Genomic DNA, 16,635 nt, shown 5'->3' on the forward strand with positions numbered 1-16,635 from the left:
ACTCTTTCCTGCTTATGCAGGGGGTCGGACTCGATGATCTATTGAGGTCCCTTCCGACCCTAACATCTATGAATGCAGCCTGGGGGCCAGATGTGGCCTGCCAGGCCATTCTATCCGGCCTGCATGGCCCCCCCCAAAATTAAGAAAATTAATATTTATCTACCCCTGGCTGCCTGTCATGCAGCCCTTGATGGCTTGCCAAAACTCAGTAAGTGGCCCTCCGCCCAAAATAATTGCCCGCCCCTGCCATAATGCCATGTACTGACCTGTCTTGGACCAGTCTTTCTCTTTCTCTCCAGTTCAGGGCAGGATCATCTTTTACAACACTGTTATGACTTTCTAAGGGGTGACTTATTTACTTAGCACAGATTCAACAGAAGATACTAAGCATTTTTAAAAAAATCAGACTTCTATAAATATATTACTAATTTACATTATTTTTTACTTCAGTAAACAAATGAATCCCTTTATTGAAGATGTTTTGAACAGGATACAAGATCTGCTAGAACTTTCTCCACCTGTAAGTACTTACAAGTGTTTTTAATGCATGTATTAGGTGCATTTAAATTCATATGGGGCACGAACAAAAGTAGAATTTAGCAAGAACTGACTGAGCGTGTTTTCAAATTTGAACATATGAGTTAATCCCATTGACTTTATCAGAGTTCAGTGAGAATGTTTGTGATCATAGGCTGAAGTATCTTGCTAAATCTGGTCCCAGAAGTATGGACTTAAAAATGTTTATGTAGATAAGATACTGTCTAAATACTAGTGGTTTTTGAAACTGAAGGGTATGAAAAGAATTGATACTCCTACTGATTTTTGTTTTGTTTTTGTTTTCACGTACAATTGGAAGTGATACTCTTCTTCAGATACTTATACCTTAAGTAGGAAAAGAAAGGAAGTGGAGCATAATTTGTGTCTAGTAATGAATTTGACTTTTTGTCGAAAAGTAAGTTGTTCTGTAGCAATTTCTCTTTACTACTTGTCCTTTTATATATCCTTGGCTTTTGTATAGGGTTAAAATGAAAGAACTTCAGCAATTAAAAATATATTCAACATAAATCACTAATGTCTTCTGTTTTAGGAAAATGGTTACCAGGCTTTATTAAGCAGCGATGATCAACTGTTTATTTATGAAACAGCTGGGGTCCTGATAGTTAACAGTGAATATTCTGCAGAAAGAAAACAGGCCCTCATGAGGAATCTGTTGACTCCACTAATGGAAAAATTTAAAGTGCTGTTAGAAAAGCTGATGATGGCACAAGATGAAGACAGACAGATGGCACTGGCTGACTGCCTCAATCATGCAGTTGGCTTTGCTAGGTGAGTACAGCATAATTAAAAATAATAATACTTATTTTAACATGTTGACTAAAGAAAAGTTTTAAGATAATTGATTCCTATTCCTTTTCTCTTCAACAATTTTATTGTCCCTAGGAAACTTTCTGCTGACAGTCTTTCTATGCAGTCTAGAAAGTGCTCTAGAGATAGAACCTTTTTAGGAAAGGTGGCTGATGATACAAGCATATAGTGTATTCAGAAATCTGAGATTTGATTAACTTTACTAAATGTCTCATGAAAACTATTATTTCAAATAAAAACTCTCTAGTATTGTTAATCAGACATCATTTGCTGGAATCATAGAAAATTTGGCTCAGAAGGGACCTCTGGAGGTCATCTAGTCCAGGGGAGGACAAAATACGGCCCGTGGGCTGGATCCGGCCTGCGGGGCCCCTAAAAAAAATTTAGAAAAATAAAATTTATCTGTCCTTGGTTCCTGTCAAAGATGGCAGGAATCAGGGGCAGTAGGACCCAGGGGAAGCCCCAGTGGACTCCCACAACAGTAGGGCCCACCCAGACCCCCAGCCAGAAGCCCCAGCAGGGCCTTCTGGTATGAGACCATGTGGCTGCCCCAGCGCCAGAAACTCAGGTAAGGGGGGCGGGAGGGAAGGGCAGGGGACTAGCTGGGGCTGAGCCCAGGGAAAAGCGGCCCCGCCCCTCCCCGTGGCCCACACTCCCTCCTGCAGTTGCTTGCAGCCCGCATGGGACTGTCCTGAGCAGGCACAGGCAGCCCCACGTGGGCAGCGAGCAGCTGCAGCACTGGGCACAGGGTGGGCAAGGGGCTGCTTTTCCTGCGCTCAGCACCAGCTTGTAACCCGACCCCGCTGCCAGCCTGTGTCCCGTGCTGACTCCGGGCTCGCCTGTCAGGGCTGCGCCGCGGCAGCTGCAGCACCCCCCTGCTGGCTGCGCCAGGCAGTGTTTGCTGCTGCTGCCCAGCGTACGAGCTCCCCATGTGGGCTGCAAACAGCTGCAGCAGGAAGCACCGGCCACGGGGCAGGCGAGGGACCGCTTTTCTCCCGTGCTCCGCGCCAGCTCCTTCCCTGCCAGCGAGCAGGGGGTCAGGGCTGTGCTCTGCCCCACCACCTGTACCACGGGGCTGGGGGGCACTGGAAGTGAGTGGGTATGGGAGCAGGGCCCGCACCTGTGTCCCAGTGCCAACAGGGCCCAGAGCAGGGCAGCAGGGGCACAGGGTCCCAGCTGGCAGGGGCTCTATGGGGACGGGCCAGGTCCCCCCTCTCCCTGCTGGTGCAGCCCAGCCTGGCTCCACAGACCCCTACCAGCCTGAGCCTCGCTCTGGGCCCCACCAGTGCTGGCCCTGGGACATTGGTCCCGAGGTGATGACCATGGGGCAGGGCACCTGTCAAGGGGCAGGGCTACCCATGCAGCCCTCAACAGCTTGCCACAACTTGGTAAGCGGCCCTCCACCCAAAATAATTGCCTGCCCTGGATCTAGTCCAATGTCCTGCTCAAAGCAGGAGCATTCCCAACTAGATCATTCTAGCCAAAGCTTTGTCTAGCCAGGTCTTGAAAACCTCCAAGGATGGAGATTCCACCATCTGTCTGGGTAACCTGTTCCAGTGTTTTACTACCCTCCTAGTGAGAGAATTCTTTGTAATATCTAACCTAAACTTCTCTTGCTGCAACTTGAGACTGTTACTCCTTGTTCTGTCATCTGCCACCTCTGAGAATGGTTTAGCTCCATCCTTTTTCAAATCTCCCTTCAGGTAGTTGAAGGCTGCTATTAAATCCACTTTCAGTCTTCTCTTCTCCAAAATAAATTAGCCCAGTTCCCTCAGCCTCTCCTTTATTTGTGAACAGTAAATTCACTCAGACTTAAAGGAACAGAGCACTGAGACTTAGCATGAAGTAAATTATATTTGATGTTTAGTGATGGGAATGCTAAATATTTTCTAGGTTTGTCTTTATCAGGACGTCCAATATTTTTGGAGAGTACATGCAAGCTGTGTTAAGCTTTTAAAGCATGGTTTATTCTAGATGTCTTAATTTCCTTTTTGTCTTTGGGACATGAACTAGTGGGTAACTCAAGTGACTTCTTACTTTTGTTGCACAGCCGAACCAGCAAAGCATTCAGCAACAAGCAGACAGTAAAACAGTGTGGCTGCTCTGAAGTATATCTGGACTGCTTACAGACATTTTTGCCAGCTCTCAGCTGTCCCTTACAGAAAGAAGTTCTCAGAAGTGGCGTCCGCACTTTCCTTCATCGCATGATTATTTGCTTAGAAGAAGAAGTTCTTCCATTCATCCCTTCTGCCTCAGAACATATGCTTAAGGATTGTGAAGCAAAAGATCTTCAAGAATTCATTCCTCTCATAAATCAAATAACAGCTAAGTTCAAGGTATGTTTCTTTAACTGTTTATGGATTAGGGCATTACTAAACTTCTTGTTTTTAGCTCTAGCAAAAGGGTTAGTAATATGTGAAGAAAACTACTTTAAGTTCTGTTTTCAGCTTTGAAGGATTTTTCCGTAGGAAAAATTAGTCTTAGGAAGAGAATTGCTCAATACACAAGTATTTATATTATGAGTATTTTGACTGTAATAATCCCAAAAAGCATCTGAAGATATCATTGTATTTACAGCCTGTATATTTTGGTATTTTACTACTTAAAAGCAAACTTCATATATTGATATAAGGATAGTCTGTTTTCAATTGTGAAGTCAAGGTGAATAGGCAAGAAGTATATCTGCTAATTATTTTTTTTAATGTCAGTTAAGTTTTATTAAATTGTCTTGAAGTGAATCTTCTTTCTTTTATAGCGAAATTTACAGGTATGTACAGGCATAATATACAGGTATGCATGCTTTTTTAAACATGGTGGTGTGTGCAGAGGTGTAACAGTGAAGCTGGGTGTCCACAGCAGGTGCTGTGCTCAGGGGCAGCGGTGACTTCCAGTTGCTGCTGCCACTGTTGCAATTGCACATCAGCAGCAGCTGTTGTGTGTCCATTCCTATCCTCCCTGCCAGTCTATGCCTGGCGCGGATGCCCTGGCTACTCTGCCCTAGTTACACCACTAGGTGTGTAATATATAGGGAGAAACACTGGTTTACAAGAGCAGGGTATAGTATTATTTTACCAGAAGTATGTGCTGGTTGCTCTGCTTTACAAGAGATGTACACAAGTGCAGGGTTCTTAAACCTAGATAACGTGTCTTTGGAGCAACACTGTTTGGGAAGTTGTGTACATGTATGTTCAGGATGCGTCACATCCTTATACTTTTGTAGAGTAGAAATTCTTAAACCATGGCTTTTTCAAGAGCTGGTTGGTCACGCATTGGCTTTTTTAGTCTGTTAATTCATGTGCTTTTTTAGGTTGTCTTATCAACCTACAGCTTTCCCATGTTCAGTTGCTACAATAATATATAATTATGACTAGGATAGGACTTAACTCTGAATTTACCTACAGAAATTGATCCCTCACAGAAATGTTTCAGAAGCTGTGGTGCATGGAAATCTTCAAACCTATCTTTCCGTTGAAGGTTTCTTCTGAAATATGCTGAACATGTGGTAAAAATATGTTATAATCTAGTCATTATGATTTTGCAATAACGTTTGTGTAGCAGCTGTGTGGTAAAAAGTCTCATCTCCCTACACAAAAGCTTCACAGCTGAGAACTGTTTAGTTTCACTACATAATTGCTTCTGCATATTATCACACTTGCTTCTGCTAAGGTATATAGGCCAATGATAGATTTATGAGTAACACTAGACTTCTGCAGACATAGCCAGGAACAGATGCAACAAATAACTCCTTACGAGAGATAAGAAAAGAGGCACAGGGAAAGGTGCTGATGTAAAGAACTCAGACCTTGACCAAAAAATGACCGAAATAGACTTAAGGACGGCCCCAGGGAGGAGATTTAAGATGTAAATAAAACATATATATAAACCATCATAGAACATGTACCTGCTAGACATATGTTATAAGACATAATACTTGGGCTACCAATAATTACGCGACACGTTAAAATCTTTTGTTTATATTAGCTATAAAAAAAAACCCCAGACTCTGTTTGGGGTCGACACAGATTTAAATAAATTAAGCTCCCTTGTCGAACTTGTTTGCAAACAATAAATCTAAAATTAGACCCAGCCTGTGTGTGAGACTCTCTCCTAGAGGTGGATTGGACAAGCCTCCAGGGGCACAAAACTAGCCGTTTGTGCAACAAACAACAGTTTGAAACCTAAATATGCTAAAGAGAATTTAGTATGGTTGGTGAGCTAACGTGGTGATATGGCACAACCACCATCACCTGAGACATTTGGGCACTGGTGCACTATTGGGGATTCAGCTATTGGGGTTCTACTCTCTGCACTGGTGGAGAAGGAATGTGAACATTTTGAGAGGTTGGGGAAGGAAGAACTTTCTTCATACTATAATGTTTCTCCTTAGCTGCTTCACAGTTGACACTGACACTGAAGGTAATTCACTATAAGGTGGAGGGAAGTAAATTGCCATGGCAGAGACACCTGAGAGTAAATAGGGATTGCCTTACACCCTGTATCTTATGGACTGCTCACTATAAGAAAATACAAATGTGACACTTGCATTGCCACAAGGTCAGTTTAGCAGTTCATGAAAATCTGTTCTTCTAACAGATGGTCACATCAGTTTATAAAACTGCCAAATTTGAAGAAATCCAGGTAACCTTCCGATTTCAAGTTTATCTATTAGACTTTGTTCAAGGAAGAGGGAACGTGAAAGTTTGAAGGGTTGAAAGGGCACTGTCAACTTTAACACATCTCTGAAGGTAACAGAAAACAGATTTTCTCAAGATGCCACGTTTTGAACTCCATCAGTTTGAGGTCTTACAGAATTTTAAAATAAATGTTGCTTGGGTTATTGCAAGTCTAGGATTGTTTCCCCTTTTTCTGTGGGTAAAATGCCTGCTTTCTAGATCTGAAGCAGAGATTGAATACTTTCACTAGTGTAAATACGGAGAAGATATTATAGTAGCTCTAGGATAAATGGATCCATAGGTATATAATTTTGTGTGTGTGTATCGTTATGTATGGTATATCCACATGCTGAAAGTTACACCAAAAGTTGAAAATTGTGGTGATTTTTTTTTCCTTTTGTAACTGTGATTTTTAATTTTCAGGTGTTCAGTCTTTGTAATTAATGAATTAGTTTATAATGTGTTTCCTACTTCTACAGACCCAGGTTTCTCCATTTCTGCAGCAAATGTTTATGCCGCTACTTCATGCTATTTTTGAAGTGTTGCTCCGCCCAGCAGAAGAAAATGACCAGTCTGCTGCTTTAGAAAAGCAAATGTTACGGAGGAGTTATTTTGCCTTCTTACAGACGGTCACTGGTAGTGGTATGAGTGAAGTCATAGCTAATCAGGGTGAGCAATCACTTTTGGAAATGGACTATAAATAACATTTATATAGTAAAGTTTTATTTTCCAAAGTCATCACTAGTCCAATTCTCCTAAATTATATCAATATTAATTAATTGTAAATGAGCTGCACTTAATTTTGACTAAAGAAGTCTGTAGTGTTTCTAATGAAAATATGTGAATACTTTCATTTTTAGTTATTTTGTCAATATGTTGTTGTAATGTCAGATAAATAGTACAGCCCCATTATAAATGTTTATTTCACTGGAAATGCTTATAATACGGTCAAGTCATCTGCCATACTTCAGAGAAATCATTATATGGAATACTTTATTATAAGTGGATAATGTTGTGCTGGTATACATGCACGTTTTAGTGTCTGCCAGCAGAAGCTATAGTTCACTATCTGTGCACTTAAGTGGACAGCAGTTATGGCTGCTCTTTCTTCCGTGGTTACGCTTGCTGTTCCCCCTGTCTCCCCTTTCTTCTGAGGACAAAGCCTCCATATAACTCCCTAGATACCTAGCCAGCCTCTTTACACCACCCTTAACAGCTAGTACAAATTTTGGGCTTCTTATTACTGAAAATGTCAGATGTCTTGTTGACTCAATGCAGAGTCAGGCTTTAAGCTGTAATGGAAGGAAATATTGAGACATTTGAGAAAAGTAACAAAAATATGAAATTTTATGTAAGCGAGGCTATAAAAATCTATGCCAAAAATGTATGAAGCAACTGATTGTTGAGTATCTAACAAAGTGAGGTGGGAAACTTGCACATGGCATAATATTTAGCAAACAACTGAGGTATTTTAAAGTTACCATATAAAGCTGAGTATATATGGGAAACAGACTGAAATGTAACTGCATCTCCATTCCTGTTGGGGGTGGGGGTGGAAAATGGACCTCTCAAACATTGCAGAGTTTTTAAATTAGCTGTATAAGTTTGCAGTGAAGGGGAGAGCAGCTTTTGCAGCTGGGTGCTGTTGTGGGACATCAACAGAGACTTGCACTCAGTGTGCTTCAGAAGTTAGAGGGTCTAAAACATTAGAATATGTAAATAATAGGCTAACAAATACTTTAATGCCCTTATTTTGGTTCCTGGATTACTGTGCTCACCTGTAGTCAGTCTGTCTCAAAGAAAACACATGGGTAACAAAAGTGATGATGAGGCACAATTTCATATGAAGCATAGAAAGATTAGACTAGACAAGTTCAGTTTGGATGGAAAACTAAGCCTGTATAGAGGGATAACAGAACAAATAAAATAGAGAAGCTAAAACCTTGAGTTCCTGATATTTTTTTTCCTTCTTTTATTTAAGGACAGTCAAACATAAGGAAATACAGTTTTAGGTATCAAATTTAATAACTTCAGGAACTTGTCTTGAACTATCATTGAGGCCAAGTGTTTTAGGATTGCAAAAATGATTAGATGCTTCCAAAGATAAAACTTCTATGGTTTCTAAGATGCTCATGCTCCAGGGTATAAAACAGTGACTCGGTGGAGTAGAGGGAGATGCTCTGCCTGTGAGCAAGCTGCTCCCTGAGACTTATTGCACCTTCCTCTGAATATTTGCTACCAACTGCATTCTGCAGCAGGGTGCTTGACATGATAGAGCATGGCAGTTTTTCTTTGTTAATTGCAGAGGGTAGATTGGTAGCTATTGAATGTTAGCTCTGGTAAACGTATGCAAATACCCTTTAGAAAGACAAAATACTAGTGTAATGACAGCTTTCACGATTCGTCCTTCTGTCCTCACTCCCTAGATTAATTGTCCTGGCCTCATGCAGAAATGAGAAGCACGTATCAGTTTAAAGTATTGAAACATTTTCTTCTCCCTCCCCACCACCGCACCCACCTCTCCTCTAATGTCTAGCTAAAGAACATTTATTTTTGATTCTGGGAGGGTTTTTTTAGTTGTAAATTTGATAGATGAATCCTTTCTGTGGACATATCCCACTTCCAGTGTTTTTGCTGATTTATAAAGCTCTACAAAAATATAGACTTTAGCAGATTACTTGTGAGGGGAAAAATACAGAAGATTTTATAGGCTTTCTGTCAGACACCCACAGAATTGGTCACAGCCATATTTGTCAAGACGAATCAAATTCCTATCTTTCATATATCTCTTTGCCAGTGACTATATTAACTTCAGTTGTGCCATAACCCAAAAGGAATTTTAATCTATGGCTATCTCTGCAGTTCAAAATCTGATTTCTTTCATCCAGAACAATGTTATTGGTGGTCTGGCAAAATTGTGAAGCTGGCAGGAGACATGTATTTTAATTACAATTTAAAAAAAAAATGCCATAGATGCCCATTTTTAAGTTCACAGAATATTTGAGATACTCTTCTACTGTAATGTTTTGTGTATTGAGAATATAACTCTTAGAGTCTGATTCCCTAATTCAGAAATCACATTTCTTGAATTACAAAATAATTAGCTATTCACTCACAGCTGAGTTTATTCTTTAAGAATGTAATTTACTGTAATTTATTATAGGTGCCGAGAACGTGGAGCGAATATTGATCACTATCATTCAAGGAGCAGTGGAATATCCAGATCCTATTGCACAGAAAACTTGCTTTATTATTCTTTCAAAGTTGGTAGAGCTTTGGGGTAAGGTTGCATTGATGGCTTTCTGATTTTGCAAGTTTTTAGAAAGTAAAATACTGACTACTGCTTTTTTTTTTTTCCAGGAGGCAAAGATGGACCAGTGGGTTTTGCAGACTTTGTCTACAAACACATTGTTCCTGCATGTTTCTTGGCACCTTTAAAACAAACATTTGACTTGGCAGATGCACAGACAGTATTGGTATATACCTTTTATTGGTTAATTATAGAACCTTCATTTCCCTCATATTTAGCAACTTCTTACAGATGAAAAATGCATACAACATCAAAGCATTGATTTGGTCGAGACTTTATATCAAACGGTATATTATGTCACAAAAAAACTAGATGAGGGGTTTGGGGGAGGGGAGGTTGAGACTTGGTGCTGAATTCTGCAAGCCACCTGCACTTATTTCAGGCTGATTTGAGAGAACTGCAGGACCGAGTCCCCTGGTATAAACTTATAGTACAATAATTTAATATTCAAACACTTGTCTGTACTTAAATGCTTGTACCTTAATCTTAAATTTGTGTTAATCCTAGTAATTTTTTGCAGGCTTTATCAGAATGTGCAGTAACATTAAAAACAATTCATCTCAAAAGGGTAAGACTTTTAAAATTTAGTGTAAACTAAATGTATCCTAAGGGAGAATCCTCAAAATTAAAATAATCCCAAAGGATGGGAAAGTGTTTTTTAGACTAAAGGAAAAATCTAAAACTAGGGAAATGTAATAGATTTCATAGACATTAGGATTGGAAGGGACTTCACAAGATCTTCGGGTCCACAGAAATTCACAAAAGTAACCTGTTGCAATGGATTGCAAAATACATTAGCCATCCTGTTCTATATATTAATACTATACTAATTCAGATGTTTTCCTAAATTCAGCATAATCACGGTCTTGTTAAATTTATTCTTCTGTTTCACAAATACTAACTTAGATTCTTTGCTTTCAGCATTTTTAAAGTTATATTGTGTGGTAATCTATATGTGAAAGATCTCTTCACTTAAAGTGATTTCATTATTTAAAAAAATAGTATAAAAACTGAATAGTCTCTATTAACAGGTCAACATTCTGTGAATGTGTGCACATGTGCACACACATTTGCATGCCTTGGGGCGTCTATACATATGTCCCGGGAAGGGCGCTTAAATTAGAGAGGCTCTGAGAGCTACTCTGATTAAAGCACCTGCAGCATCACGTATTCAGCGTCCCGCACTTCAAAATGGTGGCAGGGGCACTTTAACTAAACTCGTTCAATGGTACCCCTGCCACCATTTTAAAATGTGGGGACTCTGAATATACATGACACGGAGGCTGCTGGAGTTCGCTAATTAGTACACTCCAGCAGACTCGCAACTGACACAGTCGAGCCTGCTCCAATGTGTGCTGACTTGCAAGTGTCGGAGCAGAGCTCCCTCATGTATATAAGTGTCCACTGTGACCAAAAACCAAGGGGGTTTTAGCCATCTTTTCAAAAACTCTTAGCACTGGAGAACTCTCATAGCTTACAGAATTATCTGGATTGCATTCCTTTTGCTTCAAGCAAAATTGAATGCCAAGTTGTAATAACAGAACTAATGAGTCTTTATGAAACTACTTGGCTCTTTCTGCCTCTGCTAGTTGGCCAAATGGATCTTGTTTCTGCACCTACAAAGTACCTTTGCTACTTGGCAAACATTGGAAAAACAAATATCTTGAACATTTCCTTCTTCCTTGTGGCCAAGAATTCAGTGACCTAAATGCTGTTTCTTCCAGTAAAAACTACATAATTTTAGTAGATAACAGAAAAGATTAGCAGTACCCCTGGAGATGGAGGTATATTTGGATGCCCAGTTCATCAACCATTCATCAAACCAATGTTTCTACTAGGTAGCAACAACTTAAAAAAAAAATAACCCAGCTAACAGCTAGACTGATAAAATGGTTGGTGCACACTCCCTCTGAATGCTTGAAGAATGAGTTTTGTCATATTTTGTAATGTTGGTAATAAATGAAGGACCCAATTTCCATTTAGTTAATTGGCTTGAGCAGTTCTGCAGCTTTAATTTAGCCAAGCTTTCTTTTTTAAAGAATAATTTTCTTCAATGCAACAAATAAATGTAATGGAGTACTTTAGGCTCATAAGGGATGCTGAAACCTGGGGAAATCTTTCATGCTACACTTTTATATTATTGCTATGAAACTTTTTACTACATGGAGCACTGTAGGTATGCATACCTTCTCTGTTTAAAGGCCAAAACAAATCATTTGTTATTTCTTCTGTATCATAAAGCATACTTCCAGCAACCTTTTCCCCCTTAATTTTACAAGACCACATTTGGTTTTTGAACAAAACTTTGGTTTGATTTATGAGTGTACTTGTTATCCCTAGGGTCCTGAATGTATTCAGTATCTTCAGCAAGAGTATCTGCCTTCCCTGCAGGTAGCTCCTGAAATAATCCAGGTAGGAACCTTTTTCTCATCTGTATTTGAAATAATGCATTAAGTATGCATTTTCAGTTTTCAAAACATGTTAGTAAGTTTAATATCTCCTATCACACTTCAGTAAAATATACAGTTGCAGTATTAAAACTTTTTTTTATCTAGCACAGGGTTGCTCAACCCCTGGCCTGTGGAACAGTGTCATCTGGCTTTGGCAGTCAGGGAGAGGTGGCGGCATTAATTGCCACTCCCCTGCTGCCAAAATTTCAGGCCCTCTAGAAGTGGTGATATGGCCCTGCATGCCAGATTGCACTGCTGAGAGACAAGATCCAGGCATACAGGGCTGGAAGGTGGGGCACCATTGATCTATCAAAACAAAAAATGAGTTACTAATCACAGTTTGGGAAGGGAGGGGCAGGATATGAGGCTGCAGCAACTTAACTGATGCTGTGCTGAATAATTAAAGCACCTCACCACAGAACTCCTCCCACAGATCTTCAGTTTAGTGTACATAGTTGGCCCAGCCAACTCTGAAGAAACGAGAAACTTTGAGTAACTAGCTTTTCTCTGAATAGGCTACTGAAACAATACATAAATGTTAAGTAGAGGTGCACGGATACATCTGTCTATATTGTATTGGCATTGATAAAAGGAAAATTGACATTATTGGCAACTGAAACAGAGGCAGGGTCCCAGTGAGTCTGAGACTCAAAAACTAAAAAAAAAACCCCCAAAAACCAGAATGATCATCAGTTATGCCTGAAATGTACATTTTATTACTCCTTCCTAGGTATTCTTAATGCATCTCAAGCATTTATTCTTGCTCATGTATCTACAGTATTTAAATATTTTAATCTTTGTTCATTTCCAGGAGTTTTGTCAAGTGCTTCAGCAACCTGATGCTAAAGTTTTTAAAAATTACTTAAAGGTAAGGTTTTGAAAATAACATACATTAACTTAACTCATGGTAGTGATTTCAAGATAGGCTTAAAACATATCTCTGGTCCTGCAACTTAAGAATAGATTGATTCTACATTTCTTATGAACTGCAAACATAAAGATGCAAATACTGTAAAATGGATAAATAACTACTGAATCATTGTGCTAAAAAAATCATAAATAGCTTTGCCTAATTGGAAGGAGGTATTGAGTAAGGTTACCCAGGGGTCTACCCTAAGTCTGATACTGTTTTAATATCTTCATAGTTTGCAGAGGACACCAAGCTGGATAGTTACATTACATTTTTTAGAAGATAGAACTAGGAATTCAGAAGAACCTTAAACTGGAAAAATGGTCCAGAATTGCTCAAATGAAATTGAGTGAGGACAAGTGCAAGGTGCATTTGTGACAGAATAGTCATATGCCCAAATACAAATTTGGGGAATGACTAGCCAGGCTTGCAGGAAAGGACTTCTAGATTTATGGAAGACTGCAACCTAAATGAGTCAGTAGTGTTTGTTCTCTCTCTCTCTCTCTCTCTCTCACCTAATATACTGAGTTGTATTAATAGGAGTGTCTCTTGCAAATGACTATTCTGTTCAGTCTTTGTTTTTCATACCCCCTTCCTCCTGGGTTCTGGAGCTGTACCAATGCAGTAGCTGGGCTGGAAGTTTGAGAGACCTGGTCTAGATGACCTTTTTGAGGATCTCTTCCAGCTGCATTATTTGATGCTAAGTAAAGACTGAAATCAGTCTCTTTTTGAGGAAGAACAGCCTGAATACTGAAAAATCACTGCTTTGTTTAATTTAATTGATGTGCCCATCTACAGGTTTTTATATAGCTGTGCTCCCCGATTCTAAGTTATGAAAAAAAATAAAAATACTGTTACTACAAGCACTGTAACCTCTCCAGCAACTCAATAGATATTGTAGGGTGGTTCTTCCTCTTCCTCCTGCCCCTTTTCCTTTCCTTTCTGCCTTCTCCCCCACTCCCTTCCTCCCTCCCCTTTTGCTTTCTCTCTTTTTCAACGATCCTCTAAAAGCTTTTTTGCTAAGACATGAGGCATACATTTTTTTTGTCAGTACCACAAATGATTTTCCACAGACCAGGGGTTGAGCACTCCCATGCTAGATTAACAAGAAAAAGTTTTAATTTTTACTGAAGTGTGATGAGAGATATTAAACTTTACATGCTTTGAAAACTGAAAATGCATACTTAATACAATACTTCAAATACAAACTAGAAAGAGGGGGTGCTCAATCCCTGGTCTGGAAAATTGGTGGTACTGACAAAAAAAGTCACACATTTTAGCACAAAAAGCTGTTAGAGAATCTATGAAAAAAATGGGAAAGCAGAAGGGAAGGGAGGGAGACACAGACAACCATACAATATCTATTAAATTGATGGAGGGTTTATAGAGTGGTTGTAGTGATAGAGTTGCTTTTTTTTTTTTATCGTTCATAACTTGGAATAAGGGCACAGCTATAGGGATTTGAAATAATCTTCCCTAAAGTTAATGTGTTGAATACATACTGACTAACTATACTGTACATATGTATAATCTGTTTCCTCAATCTTTAATAAGATCTGCAATTTTTTTAACAGGTATTCTTTCAGAGAGCAAAGCCCTAAGGAAAATACTGGAATCTCATGTACCTGTTTTCATAATCAGAAAGTCCAGTTATTAATTTATAAAAATGCTAACTTTTGTGCCATTTAAACTGGTTTTGTTTTTAATGATGTTACTTTGTGCTTACAACGGAACATTATTTTAGCCTTTGTGTAAAAAATGCAAAAGAATATGCCCCCACTTCTGCATTTTGCAAACATGCAAGGTATGTGACAACATGAAAAGTTGCCTTCATGCCTGCACCAACATGTTTTACTTTGTATAGGATGATTTAAGTTTATGCTGTAACAAATACACCAATGAAATATCTGGTTTTTATTTTTGAAATTAAATGTAAAAATCCCTTCTAAGACCATAGCAGTGGTTATTAAACTGTGTACATTTTTTAAAATAAAGAATTACATGTTTTCATAAGATACATATTTCAGTTCATGTATGATGACATGAAAAATAAAGCAATCAAACTCATTTTTGTAGATAGTCATTTCATTGAAGTTATCTTAATGATAAATTATATATATATATATATATAAAAACATTGGTTTAATAAATGATTTAGCTTAAAAGTACATCTGATTCTACCTTTTATAAAAAAAAAATAAAATGTATGTAGTGAAAGCTGCAAGTCTTTGAATCATTGTGTTGAGTCTCTAGGTATTTTTTATTGCTTCTGTATATTCCTCTTGTTCAAGACCTGGTGTTTTATAGATAGCTTGTCTAAGTGGTAAGATCCAAATGGGCCTCAGTCTTGCATGTGGGTCAACTAAGCAAAAAATGTGTTCATTAAAATGTCTTTCAGTGGCTATTCCTGTTTTGATTTGTGCCAGCCAGTTTTTATACAGTTGTATTCATATGTACTTCTGCCCCAACTAGAGTCAAGTTAATAATTGCAATGTTTATTTCTGTTGGAGGGGGTGGGGGGCAGTTGTTTTGTTTTGTTTGTCAGTGCCTCCATCAAGCTTTTTTCTGCCTAGTGACTATTCAGCAATCTTTAGCCATTCATCCACAAATACTGAAGTGAGTCACAAACTCCCTGGTTCCTACACAACTCTACTCCTTTCTATCACAACTTATGCTGCAAATATCCTTTGTCAATGTGGTTGGGGAGGAATAGGAAACTCTCATCAAGGGTAAGCAATGAAGGCACTGTAAGATCAAGAATCAATATATACCATAATAGAAATACCAAAAGTCACAATTGTGGCATCTCTAGCATATAACAATTCCAACCAAAGAAACTTTCTTTCAAAAATATGCAACTGATAGAAAGATTGGAGCTGCCCTCGGACAGGATTTTATGGTTTCCTTGGCTAAACTTGAAGCATCCCTGGTTTACTAGCTGACCTGCCTGTATGACCTTAAGGCTTTGGATGATGACTTTTCTCTCTCTACCCTTATGAAAGTATCCCTAATAATAGCCCTTATGACAGATCCTCAGTGGAGGAGTAAGGTACTCATCAGCTACCTGTGCCTCCATACTACAGACACCCAGTCAAAACAAACCCTGTACTCAGTGACCATGACCATATCTGATTCTGCTGAATATTGCAAAAAATTGGGATAGAGAACACTTACAAAATTAATAGAGCTGACAAATGATTGGAAAATTAATTGCAATCAATTGTGAGATTTAAAAAATTAGATACAATTAATTGCAATTTTGATCACACGGTTAAACAGTAATAGAATACCACTTATAATAAATATTTTTGATGGTTTTTTCTGTATTTTCAAATAAATTGATTTCAATTACAACACAGAATACAAACTGTACAGTACTCACTTTATTGTTTTTGTTTACAAATAATTGCACTGTAAAAATGGTAAACAGAAGAAATAGTATTTTTCAATGCACCTCACTGCATTTCAGCCAATCGCGTAGGCAAACAAGTTTGTTTACATTTTTGGGAGATATTGTATGCTTCTTATTTACAATGTCACCTGAAAGTGAGAACAGCTGTTCACATGGCACTTTTGTAGCCACCATTACAAGGTATTTACATGCCAGATGTGCTAAACTTTTGTAAGCCTCTTCATGCTTCAGCCACCATTCCAGAGGACATGCCTCCATAGTGATGATGACAGGGTTTTACTTTATAATGATTCAAAACAGTGTGGACTGATACCTTCATTTTCAGCATCTGAGTCAGATGCCACCAACAGAAGGCTGATTTCCTTTTGTGGTGGTTTGGATTCTGTAGTTTCCACGTCGAAGTGCTGCCCCTAAGACTTCTGACAGCATGCTCCACACTTCATCCCTCTCAAATTTTGGAAGGCACTTCAGTTTCTTAAACCTTGGGTTGAGTCCTGTAGCTAGTTCTAGAAATT

The 16,635-nt window shown here is 38.8% G+C and overlaps 1 protein-coding gene across 7 annotated transcripts in view; it reads left to right on the forward strand.

Annotated features, from left to right (window-relative positions):
• The window catches only part of XPOT (exportin for tRNA), a 61,530-nt gene extending 46,748 nt beyond the window's left edge, over window positions 1-14,782 (forward strand). For 5 of the 7 annotated variants that reach the window (XM_014525503.2, XM_014525504.2, XM_025191412.1 and 2 more), the window contains 11 exons: window positions 451-520; window positions 1,088-1,326; window positions 3,416-3,701; window positions 4,121-4,132; window positions 6,518-6,707; window positions 9,202-9,318; window positions 9,399-9,514; window positions 9,869-9,916; window positions 11,689-11,760; window positions 12,610-12,666; window positions 14,283-14,782. In XM_014525503.2, coding sequence (XP_014380989.1) covers window positions 451-520; window positions 1,088-1,326; window positions 3,416-3,701; window positions 4,121-4,132; window positions 6,518-6,707; window positions 9,202-9,318; window positions 9,399-9,514; window positions 9,869-9,916; window positions 11,689-11,760; window positions 12,610-12,666; window positions 14,283-14,309 — 1,234 coding nt within the window. In that variant the 3' untranslated portion in view covers window positions 14,310-14,782. Of the gene's footprint in view, window positions 1-450; window positions 521-1,087; window positions 1,327-3,415; window positions 3,702-4,120; window positions 4,133-5,958; window positions 6,472-6,517; window positions 6,708-9,201; window positions 9,319-9,398; window positions 9,515-9,868; window positions 9,917-11,688; window positions 11,761-12,609; window positions 12,667-14,282 lie in introns of those variants that run through there. The other 2 variants (XM_014525505.2, XM_025191415.1) reach the window with 2 other exon arrangements.
• Window positions 14,783-16,635: the final 1,853 nt, after the last annotated feature.

This window comes from Alligator sinensis, unplaced genomic scaffold (genome assembly GCF_000455745.1).
Source record: "Alligator sinensis unplaced genomic scaffold, ASM45574v1 scaffold713_1, whole genome shotgun sequence".
Classification (NCBI taxonomy): domain Eukaryota; kingdom Metazoa; phylum Chordata; order Crocodylia; family Alligatoridae; genus Alligator; species Alligator sinensis.